Source organism: Sinocyclocheilus rhinocerous, unplaced genomic scaffold (assembly GCF_001515625.1).
Source record: "Sinocyclocheilus rhinocerous isolate Xijiao unplaced genomic scaffold, SAMN03320098_v1.1 scaffold3102, whole genome shotgun sequence".
Lineage (NCBI taxonomy): Eukaryota > Metazoa > Chordata > Actinopteri > Cypriniformes > Cyprinidae > Sinocyclocheilus > Sinocyclocheilus rhinocerous.
The window spans coordinates 161,040-174,369 of NW_015654111.1; the positions used below are offsets into that span (position 1 = coordinate 161,040).

Genomic DNA, 13,330 nt, shown 5'->3' on the forward strand with positions numbered 1-13,330 from the left:
ATTTAATGATGTATTTTTTAAATAATATATTAATATATTAATTAATTAATTGATATGGTCAATTTAATAATTTTATTTATTTGTCTATTTTTTCATTGTACAAAAATGAACAAAATTGTTAAATATCACATAATGTTACGATGAGCTGACACTAAATAGAAAATTCACATTGTGGTTGGCACCAGTGTTGGGGGTAACTCATTACAAGTAATGCGAGTTACGTAATCAGATGACTTTTTTCAAGTAACTAGTAAAGTAACGCATTACTTTTTTAATTTACAAGAAAATATCTGAGTTACTTTTTCAAAAAAGTAATGCCAGTTACTTTGTTTTCCCATTTATTGACTGACAGCTCTCCTGTCCCCATATTGGGAGAAATCGGGAGTACAGAGGCGTTGTGTGCGCTGTGTGAACACGATGTTACTGTAGTTCTAGACTAAATGTGAATGTGCATTAATTCATCCCACTCACAAAAAACAGATTTAGTATTCATCAAAATGAATTAAAACAGTGAAATGCAAACTCAGAATATGACGCAAACCTGCAATAATTAAATATGTTAAATAACAAAAATGTATCTAATCCCATTTTACTGAATTTATATATGAAGTTATATGAACTTTAATGATCCAGTTCAACCATACTAATAAGCAAAAATGACTTTAGAGAAACTAGGCACACACCATATTTAGCCTTGTTGCAGTTGAATCTGCATGTAATATACTCTGGCTTTTGATAAAATACCATTTATTGGAGATTAATTGGACGCATGACCTTTGACATCAACAAATAAAAGATATGTTTCTCCTACCTTGTAAATGTTAACATGTAAAGTTAACTATACTGTGTACTATTATATGATTAGCATTGTAATATTTGCCATTTTGCATAATTTTTTTCACTGCTATAAGTGTTTCAATAAGAATAGACCTGCGGATTGCAACTCATTATTATTTATTAATAATAATAATTATAAATAATAAAAAATAATGATTAAATTATAAATAAATAATATATTAATATAATAATTAATTAATTGATATGGTCACAAAAATACAACAAAATTGTTATCACATAATATTACTATGAGCTGATGCTAAATAGAAAAATTGACAATTTTGTAATTGTATAAACAGCAGAAGTGTTAAGGTTTACGTTTATTCATTTAGCAGATAATTTTATCCTAAATGACATATAGTGATAATAGTTTGAAAAAAAAAAAAAATATATATATAGAAAATATAGTGATTATAGTTTGGTTTCTAAATATCAATTGAATTGGCATAATATGTATTTGACATGTTTCTTTCTGTCCTGTATCTGAACATGTCTTTCATGGTCTTTTACAGCACAGAATAACTGATAAAATCCTCCTGGTCAAGTGTCTGACTGTCCTTGGGGTGGTCATCTTTATGTTCTTCCTGAGCTCCTTTGTTCCTGCCATACATCTGGATCTGGGTAAGCAAGAGACAAACATTTGTGTTAAACACAAATAATCAGGATTCATCTGTTTCTATTGCTGAACTGGCCCTGCTGTTTACATGCCTCACTGTATAATTATGAGGGCTTGTTTCCTCTCTGTTTGAACAGAGGAAATGGAATCACAAGAATATCTCGCTATTTTTGAAATGATCAAAAATGTGCCAATTCCTCGACCACGGAGCAAACATTTCATTTTATATGCATTCTATTAGGGTTCGTAGAATAAAATTAGAGAAACAAATGCTATTCTAGTAAAGCTGGCCAATTTCTCCCATGATCTAATTAGTGTGTGTATGAACCTGTCAATGTGTTGATGTCGTAATAGTTTGCAGCTGGGCTTTAAATGCAGAAAAAGACACAAATGCAAAACCACAACAATGGAGTAGCGTGAGATTAAATAAGACAGCTAGTATTACTCACCCCAAAATTAGTCTTTTGTTTCTGTTTAGCCTTCCTTTTTGTTCTAGCTTTGTCGAACTGGTTTATGGACGTGTTTATTATACAGCGAATGAGAAGTCAATTACAGATGGAAATGAGATCGAGAACTTCACCAAACACATTAGTGAGAACGAGTTGGTCAATCGGAGAAGGCCAGCCACACAGCTCACTTACTGTAGGTTGTTGTGTTGTTTGGGTCTGATTGTGTATTGATAATCAGTTCTCATTTGTGGACAGGTTTATCTTGTGGAAAGATGACACATGAATATTAGTTTCTCTTCATTCATACAAAATCATGTATTTTTTCCTTTCCACAGCTGTGTACATAATTAATCGGCAATGCTCGAAAAAATAATCACTGTACATTACCATTTTGAAAAAACAGTGTGGTTCTGCTTTCAAATTTCTTTTCAGTGCCTCGTTCTGATCAAAACCAGGGTCGGACAGCACGGGCTGCAAATGACTGTCATTAGACTTTCATTAGGTTGACACCATCATCACCACTCCATTTGACCTTTGATATTGATTATTTAAATCATGGCCGAGGATACAGTGCGCCTGCTGGAGGGCAATGAAGCACACAGGAACTGACTTACTGGTGAACAATTAGCACATTTATGTGAACAATGCTAGCAGTAACAGTGCGTCTGGGAGTTTTCTTGATTTTTAGGTCACTGAAAAGCTGTTAGAAGAAAAAAAAAAATAGGCTCTGAAAGGTCATTTCTATAGGTCCATCAAAACATTTCACATATAGGTCATAATGGAATTTCAAGGAAATATCAATAATTTTCTCAGAGTGAGACTTTACTCTAAAAGTAAAGATATTTTCATGCTTAAAAAATCCAAAGAGCTCATAGAAAACAACAACCAACATTTGATTTTAGAAACTTGTGGTATTCATTTTTTTATGTAGTTAAAATTCAACAGTTTTTCTTGAAGTTGCTGATTGATTTGGTAGTTTTCCCGAAATATACTGACACCCAGTGGCATAGATACAGATTTAGAATAAAGCAGAAATGTTCATTAAGCATTATAAAAATACCCTATTTGAATAGAAAGCCATGATTAATTTATTCCACAAGCGAAAGTTTGTTTGGTAAAAGGAATTTTTGAGTGAAAACGAGAAGTATCTGACTGGTCATGTGATCTCAACATTTCAACCCACATGATGCGATGCTCCATGTACTGTAAATTTAAGCAGCCTTATTATCTTTATTATTATGGATATGTATTTGAGTCATGAGTCTTTATCTCATGTGAATGTATGTTTTAAACCATTATCTTTTAAAGTCCCCCTGTAGTCAAATATTTTATCCCTTAAAACGTATCTTTGATCATCAAAATAAGCGCCTCCTGATCCACTGAACTGTAGTAAACGCAAAACAATGGCATACACGGATAATGACTGATAAAACTATGTTTTTCCTAGCGGACAACTACAGTGAATACTGTAACATTCGTTAAAGTTACTTACTTGACGATGTTGTGTCCTAAAATGCCTTGAAGACTCGAATGCAGCCGTTTGTGATTCTTAATTAACTCCCGCGAGCATACGCGTGTGAAGAACAACATAAAAAACTAGATTTTCACTACAGGGGGACTTTAAAGATGCGCTATGAAACTTTATCACCATCTCTGTTTGAAACATAAAATAGCAGGTTACTTGCAAAATTATTTCTTTACATGGGTTGTGCTTTGCCACTGCTCTGCTGCAGAATGATAAATCTGATGGTTTGAGGTATACATATCGATTTTTGTTCATTTTTAACCAAAATCTCTTCTGTAGTGCAACTTTAAAGTATTATTAATTTATTTCAGGGTAAAACTTTTTAAATGAGAAAATGATTACATTTAAGGTCCACATGCATATTAAATATTACTAATGTAACCCATCTCTTGATATGGTCATTTATTTATGAATAAATAAGTTAAGATCCAGGCATAATTTATCTCCTGGGCAGCACAAAAGCTGTACCACCAAATAATGAATGAGGAAACGGTGGAAGATTAATCAAAGTAGAAAACACACAACAGCTCATTTTTTCCAAGAAAATTCTGAGAGAGAGAGAGAGAGAGTTATTTATAAAGAAGGTGCTTGTGGAAACACATTTGCTTTAAAATTAAGAACATGATGAGGTGGTGTTTGTGTCTCACTCAATGGGCCAGAATGCCTGTGTTGTTTTGGGTATGATGAATGAACCTCCCAGGCTGAAGGCCCCCCAGTCCTTCCGCCATCTTCCGTTGGATGCCGTGGGGAAACATTGAAGCGAAAAGCAAATCAAAAGTTACTTTTTTGGAGTTGTGTTGTGACACAACTGTCCCAGTGCCAGTGTGGAAGAAGTCTGGGATTCTTTTCACACCATGCGTGGACTACAGTGCTAGAGTGTGTGTGTATTTGTGCCATCCAAATCCGTGAATATGCTTCACTTCTAAAGAAAAGATGCACAGTATATATAATATACAGTATATATTATATGTAATATTAGTTTACTTATTGAGGTGGCTGACTGTGAGGAATATTTAAGGTATCCAAGTGACGTGAAAGTTGTCAACCCCCATGTTTTGTTGGACCCAGAAGCCCTTTTATTATCTAAAAAAACATGCTTATAATTTAAGTATCAAACTGATACATCTTGACTTTTTCTAATCTTATGAGAACCAAAACAAACTTTTTAATCACAGTTTTAAAGAGATTAAAGCTTCATTATTTTCCTTCTCCTGGGTTTTCGTTAGATCAGAGCATATTCAAAGACTCTGAAGGGAAAACAGGAGCTTAATTTTGGAAATAAATTATAATTTTTGTAATTATGTTTACATATACATCTTTGGGGTATCAACCAAAAAAGAGGGGTATAACAGATATTTGAATTACGCTTGTCACTTACATTTTTATAAATTCGATTTCAACTTTGTATGTTGCAGTTTCGTCTATAAATTTCCACCAACTCCATTCTGATTGAAACAATTCACATTATTTTTTTTAATTAATAGACTTCCTGTTACATAACTTTGTCTTCTATCATCTGGCTATTCTGAACACCATTGCCTTTTACCTCATTTACCTTGTTCTTTACCTTGTTTAAACCAGTTTTGTTTAAACTTTGTTAATGAATTCTCCTCCACAATTACAGTACATCTGTGTCCTCTGTGCAGCTGGTCTCTTCTCTGCCTTCTTCTGTTCTTTCTCTTCCTGTCTTTGGCTCTTCCTCTGTTCGTCCTTCTCATCCCTTATTAAATGATTTCCCACGGGCAGTCTTCAGCACTCACCTGTTTAATCAAATTTAGCTAGAATTGGAAGCATACTGTCGCCCCCTCTGCTATGATTTATAGCGTATCGGTTTGTTGCAGCATTTACTGACCAGTGTTGGTCATAATCCCAAAAGTATGTGTGCATGCATGTGTAGTGTTTTGTGCTAAATTTGAGAAGCTTGAATAGTAACTGTTTGACCATTGTCCAGCCTGTTTTAATAGAGGCACTTCACACACTGGCATTGCTGGCTAAAGTCCAAAGCGTCTGGCTGGCTAACAGGAAATAGCCTGCTGAAAGTGGGGTCTTTAGATAATGGCTCAGTAATTTGTTATCCTTCTTTGAGTGGGTTAGATTTTTGACATTTATGACTATTTCTGTTGTCAAAATGGTGGGTTTTTCATGAATTTGAAGTGTATGCAGGCTAATAATGAAACTGAAAAACAAGATAAGTCTTTTCCCAACTATTCCTTCATTTTTGAAGGAAAGTTCTCGCTAACAAACAATCTTTCTGGGCAACATTTTATGGATGACCCTACTTTTCTGGGGCCCAAGTAGGGCTGGGCGATATAGCTAAAAAATGTTTCATAATAATGTGAAATAATTCATAATGATATAATGTTTCATATCGTTCGGTATCGATAATTATTGACATTTTTTATAACCTTTTTTAAAACAAAGAGCAATAGAAAAAAACGTTTAAATTTAACCACTGTATTTTTTTAATTAACCCAATTTATTGAGACAAACAACAAATATTTTTTGTTTTAACAGTCAAACACAAAATAAAAATTAAACAAATATCTAATTTCTAATGTTTTATATGCAATGCATTACTTCTAAATTAACTCATATAAATCAAAACATAATTTCGTAAATTGCATAAACAATTATGAACAAAACAGCATCATGTATTTATGCATTGATTAATACAAAGAGCTGAATCGCCCATCACGCAGATTGCAATTAAAAACATAAGAGACGCAGTGAAAAGGAATAAACCTCCACAAATTCGTGATGTGTTTTCTAAAAGTTTAAACTGTTTTAGCTTTGCATGGCTACATCTCTTGTGTGAGACATGAGAGCAGCAGTCATATTTGTCTGTCTAAAAAATGTGCCGAATATGCGTTCTGTGTGAATGGCTTGGTTTCAGTTTTAACCTAATTAAGATCTTCTACGCATTGAGCTACTATATTTCTCTAATATTTTGAATGAATAACGCAGCAACTGCGCGTCTTGTGGGCTAGACTTATAAAACATTAAAATGCAACAACGTCACTTACATCATCATCACCGCATCTCGCGTTCCACTAGTGACGCTCCCAGACGCACACCTAACATTTGATTGTACTATTTTTGCATTCAAATGCAAATGTTTATTTTAAATTCGACTAATATTAATTTTTTAAATTCACAATCTCCTCATCACAGGTAGGCACAGCACTCAGTTCAGCATGTGTTCGTGTTTGTGCGTGCAGTCTGCGTCACTCATAGCACGTGCCTATATCATGCGCTATATCGAACATTTTTTCTATCGTTATCAAAGAGGGTGTACCGTCGATAAATATCGATACCGTTTTATCGCCCAGGCCTAGGCCCAAGCACTGGTTATGGCAAATGATTTTGCTTGAGGACCCAGATTTTACTCATTTCATTTGCAAGAATGTGGTCGTTTTTAAGTTGGAACATACTTTTGCTAGCTTTTACCATGTGACTGATGAAATTGTGCCAAAAAATCAACAAAGGAGAATTTTTTACTCTATAAAATTAGTAAGTTTATTGTTTGTATTTAGCATTTATTCCCCAGATCTGCGACCCATTTTCCTTTTAGGATTGTGACACACCATTTCCACTGAACACCATGACAGGATCTGGTTCCTGATTGTCCAGAGGAAGGCCCTGTCTTATTATATGAAAAATAAATGTCATTTCGGCCCCAAAGCTTTTATAGTGTGTGGTGTACATGACCGTCTGCTCAACACATGCTGCTTCAAAGACTCACTACTTGTTCCTGCTTTTGACTCAAGGCCAACACACACTCATTTACGCTATACCAAACGAACATCATCCACTCTTCCTTTCCCTCTCATATTTGTTTTCTGAGTACACAGAGGAATAATAGAAAGATTAATAATGCACAACAAATAAATGCAAAATAACAAGAAATGAAATTTTCCCTTTCACTGCTTTGTTTTGGGAAATGATGACAAACACAGTATTATTTTCAGGAAACATTTTATCTGAATGCTATGACAAATGTCCCCTTAATGGTGCTCCAGTAAAACACAATCTAGAGAAGATAATCAACTACCTGCACTTATGTTCGTTTCAAACTCTAATTGTACTGCTTGTAAATGTTTCTCCCAGTGTGTAAGCATACATTAACTGGGCTAATGGCTCCTGTTCGTTTGTAGACATTTGCAGTCTCTTTTTTTTTGTTTTTTGAAACTGTCAGCGTCAAACAGTTGCATGTAATACACAGGTCCAGAATAAAGCTTGTTTTTCTGTGTCTATTATAGTAAAGGTCAAAGGCTGAGATGTGACGCATTAGTTGTGCACGGTCCTGATGTCTAAATGGCACACTCATTATGATGGACTTCTACCACCGCATGTGATGGTGTGCTATACCACTGGTCCGCATCCTGCTGTATTATCCATCTCACTTTAGTGACTCATACATTTTGTCCCTGACACGCTACGTATGCTTTTAATCCCAGAGGCTTCTGGGAAACAGTACGTCATCACCTAATCAGTGGTAAAATTTCTGGCAGTATTTCATGACAGCATGCACAATGTTCAGACCAGCTAATGTCCTTTTATATTTCACCTCCATTCTTGATAGATATTTTAGACTGAGTGGATTAAAATAAACTGTGGCACAGGTTGACTTTTATTTTGCTTATATTGTACAGTGTAAAGGGAACGTTCACATAAAAATGAAGATTCAGCCATCATTTACTTACCCTCATGTTGTTTCAATCTTGTACGTTTTTCTTTATTCTGTGGAACACAAAAATATATTTCTAAAATGTCTATCTCATATAAATGCTGTTCTTTTGAATTTTCTATTTATCAAATAATCCTGAAAAAAAAAAGTATCACCCTTTTTCCACAAAAATATTAAGCAGCACTATTATTTTCAACATTGATAATAATTAGAAATGTTTCCTGAGCAGCAAATTGGCATATTAGAATGATTTCTGAAGGATCATGAGACACTGAAGACTGAGTAGTGGTGGCTGAAAATTCAGCTTTTCCATGACAGGAATAAATAACATTTAAAATATATATTTGAAAACAGTTATTTAAAATCATAATAATATTTCCACAATATTACTGTTTTTATTGTGGTTCTGATCAAATAAATTCTGCCTTGGTGAGCATAAGAGACTTCTCAAACATATAAAAAAGCATACAGAATTAATTAATATTATATCCTCTCTCAGGGAAACCAGCACTTTTTTGTTCTGTTTATGTTGTATTTGCGATTCCCATCATTTATTTAGACTGAGATTCTTAGATCAGTGTCGGACACATCACAGAAGCCTTTAATGAAGGCTTTCCAGTAACTGGCTTATTATTCTTATGCCCTGACAACCTGTAGTCCATTGTGGCGTTGCAGACTACCTGTGGTGTCTGTATATTGATGTGCAGAGCGATTATGAGTCCGTTTGAGCGGTGGCTGGACTGTGTTTCTAATTGAATGCCGCTGTTTGGTCTCTCTCCTGCTGAATGTTTTTTTGTGTGAGTGGAATACCAGATTTAGGAACACTGTGGTCGGCTGATGAGAAAGTGTTTGTGGTCATGGGAAGGCAAGATAGATAGAGACATAACATATGATTGATGCACTGCATTAACCACCAGTCTGCTGTTTTCCAGGATTCCATTATCTTAAAACCTTTACGTGCAACAACAGGAAATAAAATGTTTGTGTGAGCAGTGTTCTTGGTTCTTTTCCAGTGATCTCGGCTTGATGTACTGTTTTGTCCCTCAGGTTGGATCGCTATCTTGGGGGCTCTGTGGTTACTGGTGCTGGCTGACATTCAGGACTTTGAGATCATACTTCACAGAGTGGAATGGGCCACCCTGTTGTTCTTTGCTGCTCTGTTTGTGCTTATGGAGGTATGGTAATGCTCAACAAACGCCCACATATCCCAATGTTCTGTCATCTTTTACATCATAGTAATGGCTAGTCATTGTTTACCAAGATCAGTTTAGCTGGTCACCGGCCCATGTTGTTTTGGATGCTAGTTCGGAGCCTGTCATGCCTCTAATGTGCCCCCTAAAATTTATTTTTTTTAAATGCAACCAAAAAATGCAATAATAAAATAAACATTAAAGGGGTCATATGATGCTATTTCAATTTTGCCTTTCTTTTTGGAGTGTTACAAGCTCTTGGTGCATAAAGAAGATCTGTAAAGTTGCAAAGACTAAAGTCTCAAATCCAAAGAGATATTCTTTATAAAAGTTAAGAGTCAACCACACCTACCTAAAACGGCTCGTTCTAACACGCCCCACATGTCTACCTCACTATGTGTCCCCCAAAATAGGATTTAAATAAAAAAAAAAGTTAAATGAGATTTTTATTAATTATTGTAAGAAAAAGTGTTCTATTTCTTCTTTCTTATTTTAATCTATATCTATCTATCTGTCTATCTATCTATCTATCTATCTATCTATAAATTTTTATTATATATCTATATCTGTTTTTTATTTACTTTTCCCCCCAAAATGTATTTATTAATTTTTTTTGTGAAACCGGACCTTAGTCAAGCGTGAAAGAGGAAAAAAGTGCATTGTTATAGAGGACAGACAATTTAAAGTGCATTGTCATGAAAGATAAAATATTAATGTAGCGTCTGGACCAATTAATTATTCATATTTCCCATGAGCTGATTCGTTACATTAATAATGTATATAATAGGCCATTTTTATGTTTATTTTTATCTATCACATTCATAAATAAAGAAGGAGAAAGAGGGTGACTTGAGATTGGGAGTCGAAGTAAGGAGAAAGTGAGCATGTCAGCAGCAGAAATGCTGGGTTTGCTGTTTGTGTTGGTTTAATCCTTTCTTTTGTTAGGAGAACAGTATTCACACAGGGAAGCCCACCCCTTGGGCCCAGTGGGGAGCTTAACACTGCTCCAAGATAAACTGTTTGCTCTCTATAGCAGAGCCAACATTCACAGTCACTCATACCAGTGTGTACTGCAAGCGCTGAGACAAAAATAGATGAATTCTGATATTCCACTTCCATTGTTTAAAAGATGGAAAATCAGAGCTGTCAGGTTAAATGTCTGTTGTTTTGGTTTCTGGTCTATGGCTTGATTTTTCTCTTTGGTGTATTTTTAAGGCCCTAGCCCAGCTGCAGCTCATCGACTACATCGGGGAGCAGACAGCAGTGTTGATAAAAGTGAGTATTTGCTCCAGAAGTATTTGATATATTTATATTTGCATGGGCTGTCTGTGTTGCTTTGGTGCTCGACTCACTAAAGGTGTTATACAATCAGCACAAAATCTATCCAACAAGTGGTATTAAAATATGTATGTGGTATATGATACAGGTATAAGGTATGTGATACGATCACAAGTGGGAAGGCGACACATGCTGTTTACACCTTGATGTAACATGCCTCAGATCTGTCTCCTGTGACCACTCATGATCGGATTTTGAGGGAAAGGTCTGTTTCTGCCTCAGAGTAAAAACCAAGGCTCCTGAAAAAGTGGACGAGCGCTGTTTTACTCTATATCTTCTTTCATACATGCACCATAATTCTAAGAGCTTGCATTACCACACTTAAAAAAACAAACAAAAACAAAACAATGTCAACCAGCCAAATTAACCTCATTAAATAATGTGGCTGGCTCAAATTATTGTTATCTTTGATCCAATAGTAGGGTTGTGTGGGCCATAAATAGAGAGATTTCCAGAGGTCTGAAAGTGTCCAGCTCTGCCTGGCTGGCGATCACACTCTGATAGACCTGTCAGCTTGTGTTTGCTGTGTGGGCCTTTTACAATCACAGTAATTATTCATGACAGGTGCTGCTGTGGGGCTCTGATGCATTCAATCCAATCAGCACCCCCAAAATCTGACCATGTAGATGAACAACCAAAGAGAGAAATAGTGGGGAAATGACTGAAATAAAACCGTGTTCTAATAAACAGCATTCTTACATGCTTATGTAAAAGCTACAGTGCGTTTTCACATACGTTATAGCTGGATTGAAAACAGGCATATGGTGAGAGTTTGTGTTTATGTCTGTTTGTGTACATGTGTTGTTTTGTGTTTCGGTTTATGAAAGCAACAGAGCATGAAATAATGAATCCAATGTGACTGTGTCATGAACACATTGTCTGCAAACCCTCCCACCTTTGTGTTGGCATCTATGTGCCTGTGTGTGCGTGCGTTTGGTTGTGACATATTTTATTGTTATCTTCTCTCCCAGGCAGTGCCAGAGGATGAGCGGTTGGCCATCGCCATCATTTTGGTCATGTGGGTCTCAGCACTGGCCTCCTCTCTTATAGACAACATTCCCTTCACTGCCACTATGGTAAGGAACAGACATACTCCTTCAGGCATTTGCACACAAACACAAAGATATGGTGAAACAAAACTAGCTCTAAATCTCATTCTAGTTTGTCTGACATCTTAGTACAATGGCCTTTTTTAGTACTTGGACTTGAAAGAAGGCCTTTATTTGATAAAAAACTTTTCTATATTTTAAAATGTAATTTATTCCTCTAATATGCTCTAATATACTCTGATTTGCATATTAGAGGAATACATTTCCTATGTTTATCAATTTTGAAAATAGTTGTGTGGCTTAATATTTATGTGGATGCCATGATAAATTTTTTCAAGATTTTAATTGTTTTTGTGATGCAATTAAAATGATATTCAATTAAATTATTCATTTAAATTAAATTATTTTTTGTAAAAATAAATTGACATTAATATATAAAAATATATATTATTAGATGCTGAAATTGCTCACCATTTTGTTTAAATTTCACTTTATTTAATCACCTTTTTGATGTTCCCTGCAATAGGCCTAGGCAAAGTCTTTTATACAAGAGTTCTGTGAACAAGAAGTTATGTAATGCGTAATATGCAGTCACTTGATCATTATCACAAAATAAGACAAGATTATCAGGCCTCTGATGTGAGCCAGGAGGGTCTTGGATGATACTGAAGCAATTTATGTAATGATAATGACTGGAGTCCCTTAACTTGAGGGACTGTCATATCTTGCCTTCCTTTCTCACCTTGTGTGTAGTAGGGATGGGCAGAACTACATTAGTTGTTAGGTTAGGCAACTAGTTAGGCAAAGTTGTTAGGTTGTAAGGAACAACTAGCTGAATACTAGTCTAGTAGTCAAAATGACCCCGATTATATATATTTCTTAGGATGTGTTTGTATAAAGATCTCACTGTGTTTGACTAGTCAGTTGTTGGATGACATGTTAGCCACTGGGACCTGCAACTCTTGTCCTATTTTGTCTTATTCTTGCTCACTGTCTGTCTCTTTCATTCGCTCTGTCAAAAAAGGAGATATAAACAGGGTGAAATGTATTTGAGCTCAGCATATACCTATGATGGTAATGGATAGCATTGATTTTGCTGGCCCCATCACTGTATAAATACAGAAAAAGACTTCTCAGTAGTGCTCTCTCACAATCTGAAGCTGGACTAAAAAGACCATGCAGTTAGACACACACTTCATTAATGTAGAGCACAGAATGGGCCTGTTTCTGACTCTACTAAAAATTAGCATGAATTCAGTTATTTTTTAACTTCCCTCTGTGGTCTGAATGCTGGTATGCTGGTCTCCCTACAAGACTTCATAACTAGCTTAACCATCATCAAGCATCATTTGGTCCACCAGCTTCATTGGAAAGACCATTTAACTAACCTGAATATACTTGCATGGAAATTCATACTGCTCTGAGCAACAAATTTCTGTGGTTAGACGTTTAAATTGCTTGAAGTATTGACTCTAAATCACACCATGTATAAAGCAATTTTAAATTGGCTTGCCATGTTTAGGTCCACATATCAGGCACAGCGTGTTCGGTTTGAGTATTCTATATATTTTCAAACGTCACACAATCACTGACATCCACATGGAGCATTGAACATCTGATCTGAAGATCAATACAGTGT

At 35.4% G+C, this 13,330-nt stretch overlaps 1 protein-coding gene across 1 annotated transcript in view; it reads left to right on the top strand.

The window, feature by feature from the left end:
• The window catches only part of LOC107716962 (P protein-like), a 93,462-nt gene that overhangs the window by 45,225 nt on the left and 34,907 nt on the right, over nt 1-13,330 (top strand). The window contains exons 18-21 of the mRNA XM_016523603.1: nt 1,350-1,458; nt 9,162-9,289; nt 10,520-10,579; nt 11,614-11,718. Of these exons, the coding sequence (XP_016379089.1) occupies nt 1,350-1,458; nt 9,162-9,289; nt 10,520-10,579; nt 11,614-11,718 (402 nt within the window). The remainder of the gene's footprint in view (nt 1-1,349; nt 1,459-9,161; nt 9,290-10,519; nt 10,580-11,613; nt 11,719-13,330) is intronic.